We start from the raw sequence: 24,047 nt of genomic DNA on the forward strand, positions 1-24,047 counted from the left end.
AAGGAGATGAAATTGTGGAGTTTATAGGTAATTAAGATATAAATATTGTTCTTGTGAAAAGCAGAACCAATATGGCCATGAAGTCATACTGTGCAGAAAACTGTCCTCAGAGTGATAAGGCCCATATTTATAGTAAATGCCCAGGAATGGCATGCAGAGAGGCTCTTGCTTCTACTTACTGCTATAACAACCAAGGTCATAGAGTCATAGAATCATAGTCATTAGGTCAGCTAACTTTGTTATTTCCCCCGCTGGAGGATTGGAAGTAGAAGAGCGTAGGGGGGTCGCAGCTGTGGGGAGGAGCGGACAGGACAGGTGACCCAAACCTGACCAACAGGGTATACCATCCCATATGCGTCATGCTCAGTATAAAAACTGAGGGATCCGGGGGGGGATCAACCTCTTTCTTCCATGGCCAGAGGACTCTGTTTGTCTTCCTGTGATCCCAATCCAAGCGTTTCTGATTCCAGATCTGGAATCCAGTTCGCGTCCGTCACTGAGTCCAGTCTGGGACTTCCCAAGTTCCTGCCTGTAACATCATCCTGAGAGCTTGATAGAGTTTTGTATATATTGTATCTATTTCTTTTATTATTATTATTATTTTATTATTAATATTTCACTAAAGAAGTTCTGTTCTGTCTAAACTTGTACATTTCTTTCTCCCTCTCCTTCCTCTCCTTGGAGCGAGAGGTGAAGGAGGGCATCTGTGCTCCATCATTGGGCAATCTGGCCCAAACCACACCACAAGTCCTGAATTCTATGTGAGGTCACAACTATATTGAAAATATTTAAAATAATGGCAGTATACGCTCCTGAAAGAAAATAGGGTCAAAGAAAGAATCTGGAAAATAAGTTAGCAAAGATGAATCCACTTGTGAGACCGTTCTGTAAAGGAAAACTCAAATAGATAGAAATAGAACTAGAGGCATAGATTTCAGAGCTATTTGTTTTGCAGTTTGGTAGAACTGTATGCAGTAGAAAAAATATGATTGAACAGAATGTTTTTAACTAAAAGCTTAGTTAAGCTTTTGTGTGGTTTAGCTTCACATGGCAACAAAGAACCACGCTTCATGCTCTACCTCCACCCCCCACCGTCATAGGGGAAGAAAAAGGCAAAACTTATGGGTTGAGACAAAGGCAATTAAACAGAACAGCAAAGGGAACAATAAAACAACACCACCACCACTGGTAGAGGGATGTACAGACACGATTATGATGCCACCTGTTATGATACCCAGCGGGCCCTGGATGCCCCAGCTCACTCTCAAGTCTTCCTGTCCCCTCCCTTGGCAGCTCCCAACTAGCCCCTGGGCATGGCTCCCGTGGTATGGAATACCTGTCTCCCTGCCAGAGCCTGGGGAAAAGAGCCCCTATCCACGCTGGAGTCAGGACAGCCTTTAACTTAAGTAATACAGAAAGCTATAAAAGTTTTGCCAGGGTTTCATATTTTCATTTCTTCCTTGGGTTCAGCTATTTCTTCACTGCTATTCTTTCACCGCTAGGTGATTCACCATAAAGCTCTGCTGCTGAATATTGACTTAGTGACAGCTTTTTTGCAGGTGTTTCGTATTTGTCCTTCCAGCTGGATTATTGGCAAATATTTATTGAATTGATATTAGTTCTTTTCAGAAAATATAGAAAATGGAATAAAATTCACATGTATTATATATTTAATTATATATATTAATTAATTTATTTTTTGCTATGTTTGACTTGCTTGTAGACAGATATTTCAATCCGTATTTTATTCAACACCAACAAAAATACTGTCAACTTTATTGTGCTTTTAGCAATGTGTGACAATTTATCATAGGAGGAGACCCATAAAGCCTCCACTTTTTCATAAAGAGGAAGGCAGTCATGGTCTGAAGGAACGTGATGATTCAGCTTAATATATTTCACTAAACATTTCTCTGTTGGAATGTTGTTCTTCTGAAATAAACAATTTTTCTTAAATACATCATTAGAAAACTACTGCACACTATAGACCTTTTTTGTTATCTGAAAGTTCTATTCAATAGCTTTCCATATTTTCCTTCCTACAATCACATTATTTTAGTTATTCTAATTGACACCTGCATGCCTTCTCATTGATCACGAAAGATTTAATAGGCATTGTCCGCTTGAATGAACAGAACCACAGACCTCATCATTAATCAGAGCACTGTAGAAGGACCCAATTCAGGAAAATATACTTAACATTTCCTGTCATCAGTGCTTTCCTTTCTAGAATGAAAAGACATTTCCTCCTCATAATCTGTATATTTTGCAGGTGGCAAAGTCACTAAGGTGCTTATGAAGATACCTTGAGGTTTCCAGTCAGCTGAAACATGTGACTAAGCTGAAATTATGGTGTTAACAACAGGATTGTTATTAATTCTGCTATTGATTTCACTGGAACAAAAGTTTTACACCCAGGTTCTTCTTCACAGCTTTCCTTTTTCCACCTCTTTCTGAACAGCAAATGAATACATTTTTAGATTACTCCTGTTGAATAAAGCTATTTCTCTTTGCGTTTCAGTCTGATTTTATTTCCCAGCTTCTCTAGAGGCATTTAATTTTATAAAGTCACTTTTATGGATTCCTGCATGGAAACACTCATAATAGGTAAAACAAACTCTTGCAACATCCAGAACAGATTCCTGATACTACCAAATAATTGTTCCCGTAGTGGGGTCTGGTGTGCATGTTCAGCTACATCTTAGATCTGATTGTTCCCCATTACTCCCTGTCTATTACCTTTTTCTCTTTCTGCCTTTGGAAAATGAGCGTCAGTTTCCATAAGGAATTGAGGGTGAAGGGAGTGATTTATCTGGTGCTGCTTGGCAGGATGTTCTGTTTGGGAGGAATTTAGGGCAGAGTGCATAGAGGGATATGGGGTAGAAGTTGGAGGAATTAAGGAGTGGGAGAGTGAGATGGAATGTTGCGGATATTAATATAAGTTGTAAACAGTAGATCTGGTGACACACACTCTTATGCTCCATGTGGAGCAGTCAGCTCATGACACAGGTGTCAAAGCACGTTTTTGTGTTGCTTGTCCTGATGCATAATTCTTTCAGATTTCTGCACTTGTATTCACACAGAGGCTTCTTACAGGATTGTTTTATCTTTGTTGTTAGCACAATAGTGGGATCATTGCCATTTGCCTTCATTCCAGGCCTACAATGTACCCACTCGTTTTTTTTTCTTTAAGAACTGCCTGAGACTGCCTTAATTGAAGAGGAAATTCAAGAGACGGAGACATGGGCCAGGCCTCTGGTCTACCTTTGGCAGACGAGAGCACCCAATTTCAATGCTGAAAAAGAATACAATGCAGCTTGTGCAAAAAAGGAGCCACACTGTGCCATTTGTACTCTTCTCATGCCATACTACAAGGTAAGCAAGATCCTAACAGCTCCATCTCTGGATGAAGTGTGAACTAGCTGTCCAGCTGCTTAATTTCCAGTAAATTAGAAACAAGATAAGTTTATGTATTTGATTTGTATGAGAAGAAAATAAACTTAATATTGTTAATATTAGAACCTATACTCTGTTCACCTGTCTTTATCCTTGGCTGCAGACAGTATATGCCTTCTACTAGGGTCTGTGTAGGCCTAGTGTTTGTATATGTGTGGTTGTCCTTGAAGGTACGCTTTTGGAGGTGGTGAATCCACATAGGTTTGTATCTTTTAGCTATTTCTGTAAATGTCCATCTTCAAATGGTTTTTATCAGAGCCTCTTCTATGTCTCCTTCCCTCAATGTTGAAAAAATAAGTGTTTTCACAGTCCTTAGGCATTCTAGAGAATAATATCCTCTAGGAACGGTCTAATGCAGAGCACTGTTTGATACTGGCTTGTGGAATTTCTGTGTCAAATGTCAGCGAAAAATGCTGCTGTGGTACTATGGTACCACCTCTGAAGCTGCTAAACTGGAATCCTCTGGGCATGGGAACTAGTAAAAAAACTTTTATTGCACTAAACCCGCAGGGAGGTACAGAGGTCCAGTATCATTGAACACAGCTCCCATAACACTAGTCTGCAGGCTGAGTGCTACTCTAGATGTCGCATTTATTTGAACAGTGGAAGAACTATAGAATGACTGTGATAGATGCCTAAAAGCAATTAATTTTCTCATAAAACTGTTACATTGTTAGTGGAAGAGCTGGGAGGGGAAAAGTCATTTCATCATTGACAGAGAAGGGAGAGTCAGTATTAGTCTTCCTTTTTACTTAAATATAAATTTTGTCTATTTTCCAGCCAGACAATCATGATGAAGGGAGTCCTACTTTCGGGGAAGCAAACTCAGCAGAAACATTGATGGCTGAAAATGAAAAGACTAAGCCTCTTATTCCAGAGATGTGTTTTATTTATAGTGAAGAAAACACTGAAAACTATCCATCAAATGCCTTTATTGAAGAGGATGGAACAAGTCTTCTGATTTCTTGTGCAAAATGTTCTGTACGGGTTCATGCAAGTAAATAAACTAATTGTTCAGTTGGCAAAAACGTAATTTAAAATTTTGTTTTATTGATAAATAATAGTTAATGAGGCTTCTGGTATGTTTTCAAAAGTACTTGAAGAACTTTTCCATATGTAGTACCTCAATCACTGGCTAATTTTTTTTAAAAACTACATTACATTTCCTATTACTTGTAAGTGATTGCTGTGAAAATAGTGAAGAATTAACAAACTTTAAATAATCACAGACTTCTGACTCGTGTCAATTCTGAGCTGTTAAATTCCTTTTTTACTTCTTGTATTTTAAGCCACTGTGTGATGTCAATATGTCCTTATTAACTAGTCAGGGTGAATCCTGCTGGATTTGAGGACTTGTGAGTATTGCTGTTGGCTTTAGGTATGCAGTCATTTCCTTCACCTTGCATTCTTTTTTTATTTCAAGAGTGACTGATGAATGCATGGTTTTTCTACAGTATCTTCTAGAGACAGTAGGGCCTGAATAGTCAATTCTAAGAAGCCTGTGTGAAATTATCATGTGGAAGTGCAGTATAATTGCATAGAATGAATGCCAGTACTTTAATTACAATTGTACATTTTTACTGCAGGGAGAATTGGTGATTTGCTATTGAACTGGCAGAAAATAAGAAATTCCCTGGGGTTTGGTGTTTTTTTTTTCGTGTCTGGGGTGGTTTTTTTGTTTGTTTTGATTTTCAGTTTGGTTTGGTGTGGGTCTCTTTAGTTTGGCTTTTTTTTTTGAGGGGAAAGAGTGTCTGTGTGTCTATGTATTTCATAAGCTAGGGAATTAGTAGTAAGCTGAGACTGGAAAAGTTTCCTTGGTCATAGGAGATGTGTTTTACTAGTGTTTATACACAGTTGAATTGTATGATATCATAGATAGAAAGGTGGGATATATTAATTAATCCTGCTTTCTTATTCTAGGTTGCTATGGTGTTCCTCCTCATGAAATCCATAATGAATGGTTGTGTTCCCGATGCAGAAAAGAAGCCTGGACAGCCGTAAGTTTCACGTTACTTAGTTGTCTAACACGTTAGAGGTTAAGGCAAAGCAAAAAGGAGCACATGCATGATTGCATATGGATTGTAGCCCGTGTATTTTTTTTAAACACGTGTTTGTTGGGGGAAAATTATTTGTAAAAACTGATCAGATGTCAATGTAAAATGTAATAGCATTTTGATAAACAAACTTGTAGTAGGTTTGTACTCTCAAGAAACGGATTGGCTAACAGAACACAGTTGTGTGTAAAACATTGTTCAAGGAAACAACTGAAAATTTAAATGCACATAAGAGAGAGAAAAAATAAGATTTCCTCTAAATATTTTAGCCTTTTGGTATGTATGTGTGGGCAGCTGGAGAAACGAGAAAGGGAAAGAGATTAATAAATTACAGTCAAGAATGAGATTGTTCTTTTACAGCATTTAAGGTTTACTATGCTGTATAAGCAGAAAGAGGTTTTTATTGTGAAGCTCCTAAATGCCTGTTAGTTTGTTTTAAAAAGTTATAAAATACTTTTTTACAGCAAGTAATGAATAGACAAACAATTAATAGTTTATAGAATCCCTAGACATATACTTTTTAAAAAAAAAAAACACTTTAAAATTTTATATTTCAACAGTTGTGGCAGTTGCCCTGCTAAATCATTTAATATTTGTTTTCCTTAAAACAGCTTGAGGAAACTTGATAATCAGTTTTGATGACAATATAGTTTTTCTTCAGTCAGCTGTTGAAGGTATTTCAGGTGCCTTAATAATGTAAATCTTTAAATGACATCATAAAATTTTGAGATATGTTGAAAAAGAAATGAGAATTCAAGCTACTGGAAAATACAATATCACTTTTTATATTTCAACAGTTGTGGCAGTTGCCCTGCTAAGTCATTTAATATTTGTTTTCCTTAAAACAGCTTGAGGAAACTTGATAATCAGTTTTGATGACGATATAGTTTTTCTTCAGTCAGCTGTTGAAGGTATTTCAGGTGCCTTAATAATGTAAATCTTTAAATGACATCATAAAATTTTGAGATATGTTGAAAAAGAAATGAGAATTCAAGCTACTGGAAAATACAATATCACTTTGTCAAACATCACTACTTGTAATTATAAAAGCCAGCTGTAAGAAATTCACAATCATAGCATTAGCAAACTGAAAGTAACAATAAACAATTTGATTTACCTTTTGTACACTATCAACATTTAAAGGTTCTTTTGTGAATGCTAAGAATACTTAAGGAAACAAGAGAGGAACTGATATTTTTAATCCACGTATTACCTAAACTGGGGAAAACTAAGTTCACTAGAACAGGTTGATCAGGAACGCATCCAGGTGGGTTTTGAATACCTTCAGAGAAGGAAACTCCACAACCTCTCTGGACACCCTGTTCCAGTGCTGTTTCACCCTCAAATTAAATAATTTTTTCTTCATGTTGAGACGGAATTTCCCATGTTCCAGTTTGTGCCCATTGCCCCTTGTCCTGTCATTAGGCACCACTGATATGAGTCTTACCCCATCCTCTTGACATCCACCCTTTAGATGTTTATACGCATTGATGAGATCCTTGCTCCAGGCTAAACAGACCCGGGTCTCTCATCCTTTCCTCACAAAAGAGCTCCTTCATTCCCTAGATTGTCTTTGTAGCCCTCCACTGACTCTTTCCAGTGGTTCCTTGTCCTTGAACTCAGGGGCCCAGAACAGGACACAGTACTACAGAGGTGGCCTCACCAGGGCACAGTAGAGGGGGAGGAAGAACTCCCTCAATCTGCTGGCCATGTTCTTTTTAATGCACCCCAGGAGACCATTGGCCTTCTTGGCCATAAGGGCACATTGCTGCCTCATGGTCAGCTTGTTGTCCACCAGGACTCTCATGTCTCTCTCTGCAGAACTGCTTTCCAGCAGGTCAACCCTTCACCTGTACCAGTATATGGGGTTATTTTTCCCTGGATGCAGGACCCTACACTTGCCCTTGTTGAACTTCATTAGGTTCCTGTCCACCCAACTCTCCAGCCTGTCTAGGTCTCTCTGTATGGCTGCACAGCCTTCTGGTGTATCAGCTACTCAGTTTTGTGTCATCAGCAAACTTGCTGAGGGCACACTCTGTCCCCTTATCCAGGTCGTTAATGAATATGTTGAACAAGACTGGACCCAGTACTGATGCCTGGGGAACACCACTAGTTACAGGCCTCCAACTGAAGTCCGCACCTCTGATCACAACTCTCTGAGCTCTGCCCTTCAGCCAATTCTCAATCCACCTCTTGTCTAACCCGCATCTCCTAACCTTACCTGTGAGGATGTTACCAGACCCAGTGTCAAAAGCCTTGCTGAAGTCAAGGTAGACAATATCCACTGCTCTCCCTTCATCCACTCAGCAGTCATTCTATCATAGAAGGCTATCAGATTGGTCAAGCATAATTTCCCCTTCATGAATCCATGTTGATCACTCCCAATAACATTCTTTTCCTATACATGCTTAGAGATGACATCCAGGATGAACTGTTCCACCACCTTTCCAGGGATGGAGGTGAAGCTGACTGGCCCGTATTTTCCTGGGTCCTCCTTCTTGCCCTTTGTGAAGACTGGAGTGCCATTGGCTTTCCTGCAGTCCTCAGGCATCTCTCCCGTTCTTCATGACCTTTTCAAAGATGATGGAGAACAGCTTTACAGTAACATCTGCATGGAACCCTCAGCACTTGCGGGTGCATCCCATCAGGCGTATTTTCCTGGGTCCTCCTTCTTGCCCTTTGTGAAGACTGGAGTGCCATTGGCTTTCCTGCAGTCCTCAGGCATCTCTCCCGTTCTTCATGACCTTTTCAGAGATGATGGAGAACAGCTTTACAGTAACATCTGCATGGAACCCTCAGCACTTGCGGGTGCATCCCATCAGGGCCCATGGATTTGTGGGTGTCAAGTTTGCCTAAATGATCCCTAACCTGATCTTTCTCAATCCAGAGAGACTCTTCCTTGCTCCAGGATCTCTGTCCTGCTTCCAGGGCCTAGGGTTCCTGAGGGCCAGCCTTAGGAGTAAAGACTAATGGAGCATCCTCCATTACCAGGGCACCTACCTCTTTCAGCAGCGGGCTCACATTTTCTCTAGTCTTCCTTTTCTACTGATGCTCTTGAAGAAACACTTCTTATTGTCCTTGACATCCCTTGCGAGGTTTTGACTTAGCTTTCCTTGTTGCATCCCTTCTTACTCTGACAACATTACTGTATTTCTCCCAAGTGGCCAGTGCCTTTTTCCACTTTCTATAAACTTTCTTCTTCCCTCTGAGTTTTTCCAGAAGCTCCTTGCTCACTTGTGCAGACTTCCTGCCTCCTTTGTCTGATTTCTTGCTCCTAGGGATGGATTGATCTTGAGCTTAGAGGAAGTGGTGCTTGAATATTAACCAGCTCTCTAACACCCCTTTTCCTTCTAGAGCCGTAGCCCATGGGATTCCTCCAAGTTGGTCTTGCAAGAATCCAGAGTTATCTCTCCTGAAATCCAGGGCTGTAATTCTACTTTTTGCCATGCTTCTTCCAAGCAGGATCCTGAACTCCACCATCTCTCTCATGGTCACTGCAGCCTCCATCTGTCACATCCCCAAGTAGTCTGTCTTTGTTTGTCAGCACCTCTCCTCATTGGATCCTCCACCACCTGTGTCAAGAAGTTATATAATGAATGCTCCGCAGAAACTTCCGGCACTGTGTGTGCCTGTTTGCATTTGTCTTTCCAGCAAATGTTAGGGTGGTTGAAATCCCCCATGAGAACCAGGGCCTGAGATAGTGAGGCTATTTCCAGCTCTCTGTAAAGACTCCCTCTGACTTCCTCTTCCTGATCCACTGGTCTGTCATAAACACCCACAACAGTGTTACCCGTATTAAGCTGCCCCTTAATTCTTACCAATAAGCTCTCAACACATTCTTCATCCACCCCTAGGCAGACCTCAGTATGTTCCAGTTGCTCTCTCACGTAGAGACCGACTGCGCCACCTCGCACCACTGGCCTGTCATTCCAGTCATGCAAGCTGTCCCACCCTGTGACTGCAATGAGATCGTGGCCCTGCAACCACACACAGATCTCTCGTTCTTCCTATTTATTCCCCATGCTGCGTGCGTTGGGGTACAGGCATTTCAGGGAGGTAGTAGAGCAGACGGGTTTCCATGGAGGGGAGCAAGATTATCCACCACAGCCACTCACACCCTTGAGGTGGAGGGCTTTCTGGATCTCATCTTAAGAGTCAGCTAAGGAATATTTGTCACTGGTCTCACTGGCCTGGCTGATTCCCCAGTTGGCTAAGCTGGCGTGAGCATTGCCACATTGGACCCCATCCCTGTGTCCTTCAGTTTAAAGCACGTCTCACTAAGTTAGCCAGCCTGCTGCCAAAGATTCCCTTGCCTCTTCTAGACAGGTAGGTCCTATCCCTCTCTAACAGGCCATATTCATGGAAGAATGTCCCATTGTCATAGAAGCCAAAAACCTCATGATGGCCCCAGTCTCATAACCAGGAGTTGATATGCATTATATATCCATTTCTGGCTGCTCACTTTTTTTCTAACTGGTAAAATGGAGGAGAATATCGCTTGAGCACAAATTTTTTCCACTTGCACCCCTAGGGTTGCAAAGTCTTCCTGAATTCTGCCCAGGTTCCAGCTTGTGGTGTCATTCCTGCCCACATGAAAGAGTAACAGTGGCTAGTAGTCCATGTTCTTGACAAGTGGTGGCACACTCTCAGCAACATCAAAAACTTAGCTCCCGGAAGGCAACATACCCCTCATGGCTCCCTGTCAGGATGGCAAATGGACATCTCAGTGTCCTTTAAGAGAGAGTCACCCACTACAAACACTTGTTTGCGATGTCTACTGTGTGCTGTTGGTGCAGGTCCTCCCGGCAGACCGTGCTCCTCAGTGTCCTTTTTAAGGAAAGTACTTTTTGGCCAAATTATTTGAGGAGATGAGTTGAAGCAGTGGAAGAGATATTGAAAACATAAATAAAAGAGCTGAATGGAAATTTTATCTGAAGAGGTTTGGATTTTTGCAAATCACACCCTAGGAACTGGAGAAAAGACTCTGTGGATTTCTGGAATTTTATGTTTTAGGTGACAAGATGATAGGAGTGAAATGGAGCACCATTTTCACTGGGCAAAGGCTAGACAGTATGTGTTGTCCACTTGGACAATTTATTTAATGTAAGTTTTGTCTGTTATGTATTTAACTGAATTGCTGTGATTTTGTATGTGTATTGATCACTGTACAGCTAAATTGTTAGTGCTGACAACTTCATCTTTCTATATCTCTGATTTGGTGACCTGAGTGAAATGGCTTCAAGCTGGAGGGGAACAGATTTAGATTGGAGATTAGAAGGGGGTTCTTTACTGTGAGGGTAGTGGAGCACTGGAACAGGTTGCCCAGGGAGGTGGTTGAGGCCCCATCCCTGGAGATATTCAAGGAGAGGCTCGACGAGGCCCTGGGCAACCTGGTCTAGTTGGGGGTGTCCCTGCTGACTGCGGGGAGGTCGGACTAGATGACCCTTGGAGGTCCCTTCCGGCCTGGGCAATTCTATGATTCTATGATTCTATGAATTTATACCCCAGAGGGCTCTTCATTCAGTTATTTTTGTGGAATAAAATTAGCATTCTTAATGTCTTAAGTTGTCATTCAGTTGGGAAGTTTAAATAATGTTGAAGACTGAATAGAGCATTATCACTAGCATTAAATTTACTTAAAACTTATCCTCAATAGTCTGCTTTCTTGTATTCTTTGTTATTGCATGTTGTTCTCATGTCAATGTGAACTATTCATTGTTAGCTGAAAGATGCAGGCGTGACAGATAGTAGGTATCTGCTACCTAAGATAATAGCAAAAATCCAACAGTTTCAAAGATGTGAATAACACTCTGTTATTTACTTATACATGAATCATACCCAATTAACTTTTCCTTTTTTAATAGTAGGGTCTTTCAAAACTCTGGTGAAGATGGTGAAGCAACCTCAGAACTATTAGAGATTATCCCTTAGAGTTTGAAGAGTTTAGGTGAGGTGCCAGCAGCCTGGAAAATTTAATGGTGCTTTTTAAAAAGGCAAGAACTGGGTGACCCAAGGAATTATGTGGCAGTCAACTTATCTTAGATTCCAGGAGTAATATTAATCAAATGATGACTCTATCAATTTCTAAACACCTAGACAAAAACAGAGTACAGAGAAATATGTATTTAAGAGCAAAACAACTGATTTTTTTTACTGTGACAGCTCATGGGAATAACAAAGCAAAAGATTTCATGCATCATAGCTTTCACAAGCTTTTGATAGTGTTTTAAATTCTGATATTCAAGCAACAAAAGAGATAGGATGTAAATCAATAGTTGCTAAACATACAGGAATATGTATTGCTTTCAACCCTCAGTAGCTCAGGCTACCAGCCATCATTCTCATGAGAGTCTTAAAATGACAAAGAGAGTGATAAAGTTTTGTGCATCATTTACTCATTACTTTTTGTGTCCTTATGGGACACAGGTGGAAATCTAAAGTAGTCTACTTTAAGTTGTTGTCCTGGTTTGCGCGACAGGCTTAAATGCTCTTTTATTTCTCAGTAAGGTCTCTTCTAATGCTAAGGAAAACTACATTTTTAGAAGTCTCTAGTGTCTGAATTTCTGAAAATACTTACTTTGTAGTTAGCTATGGTATGTGAGTTTTAAGGTCTCAGTATTTTCGAGCTAGCCAGGTGCAGGGAGAGGGAGGAGCGAGACCCTGGGACTTCACCCAAGCTGGCCAACAGAATTGTTTCATACCATCTTTGTCACTTTCAATATAAATAAGAAAGTTTAGAATCATAGAATGGTTAGGGTTGGAAGGGACCTCAAAGATCATTGAGTTCCTGTGTAGCTCTCTCTCCCTTCAAGGTGGTGGTTCTGAGAACTTCTTGCCCCAGTGCTGGGCCCCTGGGCCTTTCCCTCCCTTCTGAAGCCGTAGCGCTCAAAGTGTCCAACTTTTGCTGTCCGTTGCTGGGAATGCACAGCTTCCTGTGGACAGAATTGCCTGAGTATAATCATTGTACATTTTATATTGGTGTCAGCATCACTTTTTTTTTTTTAAGTGTTATTAATATTAATTATTTAATCTTACTCTATTTAATCTGTTTATATTTCAACCCTCAGGTTTTCTTGCCGTTGTCTGATTCCCATTCCTGGGTAGGGAGGGGTCATCAGGTTATAGAATAATTGTCTAAATGACAGTAAATGGTTGTGGGTTTCTCAAACTGTAACAGTTGTCTAAGATGATTGCACAGGAGATGGAGGAGTATATTTCACGTGAAACTACCAAAGTGTTAAACTTACAGAATATATGAAAGCTTTTTCACAACTCTCAAGTGTGTTTCGGATATTATTCAAAATAATATTTTCTTCAGTTATTTCAATATTTTATTGAAGTGAAAGAATTACTAAGAGGCATTTCTGATGCATTTTCTCTAAGTTCTAGGGGCCCTAGGCAGTGAGTAGGCTGAGGTTTACTAATTTGGGCTAGGATTACTGTTTTGGATCGGATTCGGTTACTGATTTGGATTGGGTCCTATGATTTTGTAGGACAATAATAATATTACTATATTGAAGAAATGGTGTAAAATAAATCATACAGAATTCAACAGAGATAGGTACAATATTTAGAGAGGAGTTATCAGTTATACGTACGTTAGATGGGAGTGCCTACCTCTGCAGCAGCTACTTCTGCTGGCTGCAATTGTGACCACTCTGGTCACAAACTGAATGTAAGTCACCAATTCTACAGAATCTGAACCATCACACCAGGATGTTTGAGCCTTGTACTGCAAGTAAAGCCTGAAAAACACATAGAACAATCTTTCTGCTCTCTTCAGCTTTGATGAGAGCTAAAGAGTCTAACATTGAACACATGTGGCTCAAAAAACTGTACCTGGATGGGATGGAAGTAAACAAGAGGTGTAATTGAAATTGCAAAAAACCAACACCAAAATTCTTTTAACTCTTCCTGACAGAACTCACTCATTCCCTAAGGGAGGATTGAAAAGAATTAACCTTCTTAGTATAGCCAAGGGGAGACAGAAAGGAAATAAGTTGCATCTCTCCTGTAAAATTATATGGGTATAGCACAGTTAAACACAATCAATTGCCATTCACTCATTTTAGGGACAAGATGACCTGTAGGAGCTTTAAACTTCATCAGCAGAATTTTATGTTAATATGTTACCAGGAAATTGTGCTAATTTGTGTTTCTAGAAATAGTGAACTACTGGAATAGGATATATAGGGATTTTGTGGAGTTAAAAACATGTTGTCAGGTATAGTTGAGGAAGGCTTGATGGTGCCTTGAGGCAGAAGGATAAGATAGACACTGAGGATTCTTTTTTCTTGGTTCTCTCTGGTTCTCTTTGGCCTGTTTGAATAGTATTATTCATTGTAAAGCAATGTGCCTATACTTCTCTTTGGAGAAAAATTATCAGTTTGATATACAACTTAAATTTATTACTGTCTTTTTGCTTTTATGGAATGTCATTGCTGACATCAGCATGATTGAGAATTCCTGGTGCATATTTTGGTCCTATTTGTCATTTTACAATCATGTTTCTGTCTTTTCAGAGTTTGGACAATAATCTTAGATTATCTTAACAGCTTTCACTTCAAAATAGTACAATACTTTTACCAAATCTTAGCATTATACTTAAGATAAATGTGGTTCTCTTTTAACCAATCTTCTGTACATCTATAAAAAAAGACAACTTAATTGAATATATTGCTGCCCAGAGTACTACTTGCCCTTTTAAAAAAATCTGCAATTTGTTAGTTGTGCCAACCTCTCCAGCATTTTTTTTTTTTCTGTATCTGTTGTAATACATATAATATTTTAATTGTGTTTTAAATTGCTGTGTAGTAGTATAAGTTTTTCTGGAGTGGGAGATGTAATTAAAGAAAATTACTTATATGCCCAATTTTTTTTTTTTCCTGTAGGGAATATAGAGTGAATGTATTTTAAATTCCAACTAACACGCTTCAGACTTCAAATGAAAAAAATCGTATTAATATAAATTCTTGTTAAGGTTAAGCATTCCTAAAAACTGCAGCTGTTACAGAAGATGTGAAACTGTGATTTGACTCACTGTGGGAATCATATATCCCCATGCCTTTAAAAATTCAATTCTTGCATCAGAAAAGTGCACAAAATGAAAAGATTTAATTATCAGTAAATACCAGCTTCCTGAATGTCTGAAATTGTTTGCTGCCTTCTTCACATTGATTCCTAGAAGGAGGAGTTTTGTCTGAAAAAGGCCTGTGTGAGGAATTCCCTTCTGGGTAAGGCTTTAAATCATGAAGGGAAGGTTGACTGGAAAACAAGAAGGAGGAAAAGGTTTGTGCAGTGGAGAATAAATTGGAAGTTATGAAACTTTGGTACAAACATTGGTTCAAAGTTCAGAATTCATTTCTTAGGACGGAAGGTTCCTTCCCATTCTTCCCTTTAGGTAATTAAGTATTGGTTTTAGTTCTGTTAAATGATACTTTCATAAAGACCCGGCAGTTATGTTAACTCTATAGAAACTTTGGTCTCAAGTAAGTTTTTGCCTATCAGTATGAAAGCAAAAAAAGCATCAAAGTATGAAAGCACTATAGAAATGAAAACCGTATTAATAGCTGAATGAAACTGCATTATGTGTGAATCTCAGTTATGAACATCATTAAAATATGGAAACTTGCCTAAGTGGACATGGATTTACAGAGCCAAACTTTTCTCTGATGGAGATGCTATTTTACTATCAGAAGAAACTGCCTTTGAGATTCAGAAGCATACTGTTTTCTAGTAGTTGCAATATCTCGAAGTAACTGAAGTAATATGCATTACAATATTTTATGTCAAATTTTCACCTTCCAGGGTGCACTTGGATCCATGATAACATAGCATATCTTTGTATTTTACTAGGCAGTAGGTCCTGTTTGATAACGATTATTGACAAAAAAGAAGAGTGATACCAAATTTGTCTATGCTAATGGACAAAAAATGGCCATAAATCAATCCCCCAAAACAATTAAAAAATCCAATAATATTAAATAAGTCATCTGCATGGCTTCTGAAAGTGTAACTGTATTCATACAAAGTGCCTTGATTGAGAACAAACGCCTCATTAATCTTAAATGCTTCATCTAAAGAAAGCTAGTGAAGTCAGGAAGAATAATGACTGGCATTATAGAGAATGCAACGAACTGTGCAATGTGCAAGGATGTGGTCACCTAGTAGCTATAGTACGTAAACGCAAGTACTTTTATTATTTAGAGGGCAAAAGGATTTGGGACAGGAAAGAGAAAGAAGAACAAGTAAGAAAGCAGGTAAATTCACTTCAATGTCTTACTTCATAGTAAGCTAGATGTTAATAAGGCTACTAAGGAAGCTGCACGACTTTTCACGTATTATTCTAACCCACCATAGTGCTACAGAAATAGTTCAGTACCTAATCTGGCCAGTTGGCACTGTTTATTAGAACAGGTTTTGTGTAGAAGAGGAGGTGTTAAGCATTTTAGCAGAATTATTTTTTTCTGTGGGTGAGCTTTTTCATGCTTTGTATTTTACTATTGATATTCAGACTTCTGGGTTGTTTATGTTTAGATCAGCCCATTACATCAGTTGAAGGATTATTTTTTTTTCTTTTTTTTGCAAGGCATCAGAAAAGTGGCACGTAAGAGCTTTCTGCATTCTAGCTCAGAAATTGCCCTGTTTCACCCTACTGAAAATAATGGTTTTGAACAGTCTTTTTATAGTGTTGCCTTTCTCACTGATACAGTGTCAGCGTTTCCTTTATAAACTCCTGTTTTCAGAGCCTGATAACTGCCAAATTTAACTCACTACATGTGAGTTGGTATACAGTGTCTTAATATTTCAAACTGGTTTTGCTACCAAGCTTTAAAAGCATTTAGATATTGCTAATAAAATTAAATATTTGGGCATAAAAATCTAGTAATAACAGGAAAGGTTAAAAACTTAAGTTTTCTGTTTTCCTCTTTTCTTTCCAGAAAAGTGAGGCCTGAGGTTTTTTTAATTTTTTTTTTAAATCTTTATTTCCCTGAACCTTCTTTGCGGAAAAGTGATTTACTGTGACAGTTACTTATAAATGCTGATGGTAATCATATGTGGACTCAGAGGTGGGGAGCATGATATCTATTTCTGGTTTTGATATTAGTCTACTAACAGGATATGCATTGCTTGTAAAAAACATGTGACACAACACATTTTAACAGATTTCTAAAAACTGGGTTTCCCTAATGCTGTCACAGAAACTGAATTGAAGACCTTTAAACCTGGAGAATACCATCTTAACATAAGTGGCATAATGCTCAGACCCAAAGTCCATTTTGACCTCAGATTCCCTTCAGCACAATTCACCAAGCCAACCTTTGCTACTGACATCTATATGAAAAGGCTTGATAGCTTTGGGCACCTCCAGGTGTCTGAGTATTCTCATTTTACCAAGAAGGGGGTTGTCCATTCCCTGCAGGATTAAGCAGGATTTCAATCAGATGCAGCTTCGATTCTGGCCCTGCTTGGAGCTGGAATTGTACCAGAGAACCACCACCAATCTCGTCCAATCTAAATCTGTCCTCAAAGACCATATCTGATCTCCAGGAGTACTACTGCAAAATCATTGAGGGATTAAAAAAAGTTGGAAATAGCCAGTAAAGGATATCCTGCCCTGCACAGCTGGTTCCTGAAGCTACAAATTTTAATCTAAAGATATTCAGGTTTAAATCTAGTATTTACTGTCACTTCCAACCATTGTCTTAAAATAATGGGAATGTTCCTACATATTTTTTATCAGTAGAAATACCATCATTCCGTTTTTGTTTGTGTGTTTGCTGGGTGTTTAGACTCAGTGTTATCCTCTGGTAGCGGTTTTCACAGTTTCATTATATTTTGCAGGAAGAATGATCAGTTTTGCATTTGTACCTAATTTCAGTATTTATTTATTGGCTTCTTAAAACAGCTAATCTCAGTCCTTTGGAATTCTCTTCAAAGGGGAAATTGTCTGTAATCTTTCTTTTTCAGATGCTGGGGAACAGTTGCTTTTTCTACTGTAAACGTTTTCTAAAATTTAGTGACCAATAACCACTATTGCAGAAGTGTTTCATATTCAGGCATTTCATACTTTATATGTGTTTTTTACTGCAGATATGCAAATTCTAGTGAGAAAGGACACATAGTCCCCCCCTGCCAAGTGTGGGAGTTATTTTTAGACCAATTACCTGTAATGGGTGTTTTGATTCTTATTTCAGTCTCAGCCCCACCAGTTCCCAATTCTTTGGCTTCAGAACTTCTCTCCCTACTCCCATTCCCCATCTTACCTCTTTTCCCTTTCCTTCTCCAGGTCTCCATATCCCAGCAAGCTCCCTCCTGCTTTTTGCATTCTTGCAGATCAGTGTTCTCAGTGATGCTATGTCATGGGCAGCACAACAAAACATTACTTGGCCTGTATACTGTTGCCTCAGCCTGGCACGACCTGGGAGCTGCAATTACAAAGAAATTTTAGGCCATCCCTGAATCAAGGGCAGGGCAGACTGAATGTTTGCAGGGTAGGGCTACAGAAATAGCCTAAAGGGCAGCAATGCCATATCCAAATACACATCTGTCTTAATACTGTTAAGAAGCGTGACCTTGGGCATTACAAGGTAATTGAGAGAGATGGTGGGAGACTAAGGGTGTCTATTTTCAGTTCAGAGGTTCCTCTAAAAAAACAACACCAGAGTAGCTTGAAGAAAAGAGATGTTTGTCAGCCTTAGCCATACAATTTTTATATATTTGACTTTGCTGTAGCAAAGTTCAAGATTAGATGTTTGTTTTGATTAGTTATGATTTTCTACCAAACAGCTACTTTTAAGTGAGACTAGTCAGTCAGCATTATTGTGACACAGCTTTATAGGAGGTGACTCTTAAACCTGGAAACAACTATTCTGACCTCTTATTAGAAATATTTGGGAAAAAAACCCAAACCAGTCCTAACCACTTATGTTAGATTTTTGAGTTCCTTTAGACACTAGTCAGAATCAATAGAAAAGTCAGGGAAAATAGTTGATTTAAAAAAAAAAATTGGAAAGACATTGTTAATTAGATAAATAGTGTCCTACTCAGTGCAGAAGACATTACCAATACTCACACTGCTTCAAGTGATTGAATTGATTCATTCAGGTGTCACTGTTAAATAAAGCTGTAATAATAAAGTTATCACAATACCTTTAGTGTAATATAAGATAAAATAATGTTTGGTGAGTGCATGATTTGTTTTTCAGGATCACAAATTTTACAAACACATGAAAATTTAATTAAATGTGTATTGTATATAGTGTAAATTGCAGCGTATACTTACCAGTGCCAAGTAATGGGATTTTCCTAATATCTAGGTCTCTTTTCTAAAACATTTTAAAATATATTTTGTAAAGCTTAAAAATGGCAGATTCGTAGAATTTGGTTTAATTAATTATGGCAGATCTTACTAGTCTGTTCTACCCTGTTATCCTCTACCACAGCCTGGAACTGAGTATCTGGGGAAGAATGTAAATCTTGGACAAGCACTCCCTAATGCTCTCTCAATTTCATACAATATACAAATAAGAAACTGCCTTAGCTAAAGACAGTATTTTTGTACTTACTAAGCAAAAGGTAACCTTTGTTGGATTTCTCTTTCATGAACTCAGCAGCTTCTTTTTTCAAATTATGTAAAATTTTAGCATCCACATCTGGCAAACAGTCATATCCTCTGTGAAGAGCACTTTTGTGGGGCTTTCTGTTTTCCTTTGATAGCAAACACTTAGCTAGTGTATCGGGGTACTTAGTGAAGTCCTTTCCAATCCCTCATGATTTTAGTGGCATCTCTAAAACACCATGCTGTCTTCTCCTTCCTGCCCTGACTGACCGCAGCCTGTGTAATTATCCCTTGTGCAGAAGCTGTTGCAACTAATGTTACCTGAATACAAACTTTTCTTCTTTTTTTTTTTTTTAATGAGGACAGCCCTTGAATTAAGGTAAATCAGAAACGAACAAGATCTTGATAAATTAAGATATTCTACAAAACAGGATGCAATTATGAGGACAGCCTTTGAAGTAAGGTAAATCAGACACGAACAAGATCTTGATAAATTATTAAGATATTCTACAAAACAGGATGCAATTCAATAGGGAAGAATGCAACATTCTGAAGCTAGAATATAAAGGAATGAGGAGCGATGGTACCACCCAGTGCTGTAGAAGAGGCCCTGAAAGTTGCAGTATATGAGCTTAACAAGTCACTATGGAACACAGGTGAACAGTGTGAACACATCTAGATGTGGGGTGCAAGATGTATCCACTAAACGTGCTTTGCCTGACATCATTGAAGCTTTGCCCTCATTGCATTTCAGAGGGGAAAACATGGCCCCAGAGGAAGACAGTAGGTGAACAAGTTGTGGTTGTTTAACCTACTAAGTGGCTGTAGATGGAAAATGGCAAAAAGGAACGGAACAAATCTGTTTTTCATATTTATGATGCATAGAGTAAAAAGAAAAAGGAGTAAGCTACCACAGGGAATCTTCAGGTTAGCTGTTACGACAAATTTCCTAGTGACAGGGATGTTCAAGAGATTGTTAGACTGATTATGGAGACTATGCTTTGTAAGGAAACTACTGAAACTCTGTCAGTAGTTCAAAAATTCATTAGGAATAATATATGTTTTATTTTACCTTGTCTTCTTCCACTGATATAAGTTATATATTTAATTTAACTGGATAAGTACAATTCTTTGGAGATGACATTGTAATTTAGAGTCTTAGAGGCAAGGAGAAACAGCAGTTTAACGAAAAAGGGAACACGTGGGACATGTTCATAGTTGTCCATAAGAATAACCATTACATGACTTAACTAAATATCCCTCTGCTATGGTTTGGCTCAACTCTGTTGCCTTGCTGTGTCGAACAGCTTCCTGTCTTGTACAGAATGCTATGTTACATGACTTACTAAATATCCCTCTGCTATGGCTTGGCTCAACTCCGTTGCCTTGCTGTGTTGAACAGCTTCCTGTCTTGTACAGAATGCTATTGCTGATGAAGTAACTATGCAAATATGGAAGTGTGAAAACTGCTTTGTGTAAGCATTACTGTCAATATGACTTTGAATTTTGGCAGTGTAAAAAATACTCAAAGACAACCAAATGCATTCATTTTAAAATACAAATAAGTGTGAACATGCTTGGGTTTTGTGTGGTATTTATCCATGCAACAGTAATTAATATGCATCTATGGCTGAGTAGTGGCATATCATTCCAAAAAAAGGTGATCTATCTTTTGGATGTATGTACCAAAGGAAGCATGGTTAATTCACATTGACTTCAGGCTTTTACTGCAGTCTCTAGCAGTGGTTGAAACAGAGAAATGAAAAATAAATCAGATTAGGAATGCTGGTTGCAAAATGCAGTTGCATTGTAAGCAAGGTGAAGTGTTCAATCCAGAAACCGTGGATATGATGTGTATTGTTGTGAAAAAAATATGCATTGTCTCCACAAAAAGGCTAAAAGATGAAGTGAGAGTTAGTGTGCTAAACCTTGCAAATTATATGGAGATGTCTTACTTTATAGAGACACTGGAAGAGAGTTTTCTTTTGTAATTCTAGAATGTTATGGAGATTTTTTAAGCAGATGAGCAATTTAAAATGGTCTAAGATTTAATTTAGATAAGCATAAAATAATATGCTTAAGAAATTATTATGTAATGCAAATACAAATGATAAAATTACTTGTTTAAAGGATTTGCAAAGTAATAGTGAATCAGAGATTGAACATATTCTGAGGTGATGCTCTGCAATGAAGTCTGTTCCTATCCTGATTTTTACACACAGGCTAACAGCAGACACACATGAATGCACAAGCACTTTCTTTTTGAGAACATGGGTAATACTTGCTACTGTACATGTGATTTTGCTGCTATCCATGGCAGGTATACCTGTATGAGGAATATTAATCTTTCTAAATATCAGGTCCCCTATGTTTTCATTGCTTATAGTATGTTGAAACTGGAGGTAAATTAACAGCCATGTTGCATGGGTGTATACAGGCAATGAGTTAGACAATGCAGACATGATTTACAAAATGGGCCTTCCAACTCTGATCTGCTATGAACACTGGTGAAATTTTCTAGTTCATTCAGGCATAAGTGTGCACTGTCCAGGCATAAATAAGGCACTTTCCAGGAGACAGTGAACAGTTACTACCCACCACCACTGTCTACTCGCCAACCATTTGTATAGGTGGTTTTTGAAAAGGGATTAAATTTGGTTCCTATAGTTTCTGCATAGGGGAAATGTTTTTTTTTTTGGCTGTTAATGAGGATATTTACCGCCGCCTTCTCTTTTTTCCTGGGCTGCATTTTTTTTTCCCTTTCTCTTCCTCCCCTCCCCACACCCCCCCGCCTTTTTTTACAGTGGTTAAAAGACAGGAAGCGTTCAGAAGAAATTTATTGGCAACATCTTCTTATGTATTTTAGCTTAATTTATTTGTGGAACTTCTTTAGGGCCTTGGACTTTCTCTCTAGTTGCATCAATAAGTTATGCAGTAGATGATTAGATCTCACATTTTCCTTAAAAGTAAAAAAAATACCTATTAGAAGCAGGAAAAGTCTGTCATTATACAAGTAATGAAGTTCAAATTAAGCTGGCATAAGAATATCAAAGCTCATAAAATAGGGGCAAACCCCACTACAAAACAGAGAAGCACTCAGTTAAAAGATTTTTATGGCAAATATGAAGAAAGTGCCTCAATTAAAAAAAAAAAAAAAGTGAGGGATCCACAGGCTGAGGATCTCTGGCCCTGCCCTACAAATATTTGGAAGATAATTCCATGATTATTAATTAGGGGTGATATATGTTGTGGTTGAACAGCATCACAAAGGGTAATGATTTGAAATTAAAACATGAGGTGGCACATTAAACTTAATTTGGTATGTGAATCCAGAATGGCATGAAGTTTGTTTACTTGATCTCTCTTTGACAGAGAAGTTTTTTGTTTGTTTGTTTGTTTTTGCCCTGCAAGGGCCACTTGAATTTAGAGGTTCAAGAAGCAAATTCTCTTTCTGAGTATAGATACACAGTCATAGGATGTCTTGACTTAATTTTTTGTAGAGACCAGAAAAACGGAGGCAGGAAGAAAAATAACCATCATTGGAAACACTTCCTTATCTGTTCCTGTGAAAGGGACATGGAAAAAAAAAAAACAAAAACTGGGGGGAAAGATAGATTCGGGAAAGGAGGAGACTGAAGAGAGAGAGAGAAGGGTTGGAAAGTAGAAAAGCCTGTGTGTCTCTTCAAAGGCACAGTTTTAAGCAGCGGTAGGAAAAGCCCTATTTGTTTGGTATATTATCTGGGAACCACTGAAATATGCCTTGCTGAGTGACCTGAAAGCAGATAGAGTTATACTGAAGATCAAGGCAGAGAAGGTGCAGCAAAGGGAACTCTTGCAAAAAGCATAACCTGCCCCGTATTCTGGAGCTATATAAATTTGAGAACTGTCAGGAACAAGCAGGTTTTGGAAGTAATTGAGTTGAATCAATGGCTGGTAAATCAGTTTCTCAGTAACCTCTATTAAACTAATTATGTGTCATTTTGCTTGGTTTTACCTTAGTAAGCTGCATGGCAATTCTAGCCTTTCTATGGCAGTACTGATTAAATGTCTTTTTTATTTGGTATCACTTTCAAAGTGATTCTGTCACTTTTGTTTAAGTAATACTTAATTTTTTTTTTCTCTTTAGGTCTTTTGAGTTGTTTTTCTTTTTGCTATTCCTGTATTTTTCCTGTATTGAAATGCAATGCTTATAAGTGGCAGGTTGTAACCCAGTAATTAATTACATTAGTAATTTACGTATCCTTAAAATCAGCTGAATAAACCTGATTTGTAATCAGTCAATAAAGCTCACTTTTTTCTACACTATTTTTATTTTTTAGGAATGTTGTCTCTGCAACTTGAGAGGTGGTGCATTAAAGCAAACTACTGACAATAAGTAAGTAATATATCCTTTGGGATTGTGTGTGCTTGTTTTAAACTTTATTCCTAATCCATTCCCATATTTAAACCTCATTACTTGACAGTGTTCCTTTAAGATAAATCATTGCAGAATTGAAATTATTCCTGATGAAATGTGCCACTGGCATTTTGTGAAATAGTTAGATGCTAAAATGTACATTTGTTTTAGTATTTGCATACACTGTCTTGTTCCAAATTCTATTCTGCTGGCCTTTATGTAAAGAAAGTAAATGAGAGCTCATTTGTCATTGTTTGCATGGGCAAGCCTTATCAAACAGCGAAACGTATTTTCTTCTTTGGTCCTGAAAATTTGTGATTACACATTACATTTGAACTTCTAGAAACAGTACTTTTAATTAATTTATACGAATCACATTAAAATAATTTTAGATTTTGAGATTTTTTTTTTTAAATACACTTCTATCATACTCTTTCAAAAATAAGGTTGTGGCTGACATCATGCTGCTAACAGCATGAGTATTTTTCTCTGTATTTGGATGACAGAACACTATAGCAAGTAACCCTAACAGATAAAATGGAAAATGTTGATCTTAATATTTTTTCAAGCCCAATAGTGG

The 24,047-nt window shown here is 38.2% G+C and overlaps 1 protein-coding gene across 3 annotated transcripts in view; it reads left to right on the forward strand.

Moving 5' to 3' along the window:
- LOC106894931 (lysine-specific demethylase 4C-like) overlaps positions 1 to 24,047 on the forward strand; it is a 215,556-nt gene that overhangs the window by 115,954 nt on the left and 75,555 nt on the right. For all 3 annotated transcript variants that reach the window (XM_014953965.1, XM_014953967.1, XM_014953966.1), the window contains 4 exons: positions 3,194 to 3,375; positions 4,237 to 4,453; positions 5,377 to 5,453; positions 23,391 to 23,446. In XM_014953965.1, the coding sequence (XP_014809451.1) occupies positions 3,194 to 3,375; positions 4,237 to 4,453; positions 5,377 to 5,453; positions 23,391 to 23,446 (532 nt within the window). The remainder of the gene's footprint in view (positions 1 to 3,193; positions 3,376 to 4,236; positions 4,454 to 5,376; positions 5,454 to 23,390; positions 23,447 to 24,047) is intronic.

This window comes from Calidris pugnax, unplaced genomic scaffold, assembly GCF_001431845.1.
Source record: "Calidris pugnax isolate Ruff unplaced genomic scaffold, ASM143184v1 scaffold178, whole genome shotgun sequence".
NCBI lineage: Eukaryota > Metazoa > Chordata > Aves > Charadriiformes > Scolopacidae > Calidris > Calidris pugnax.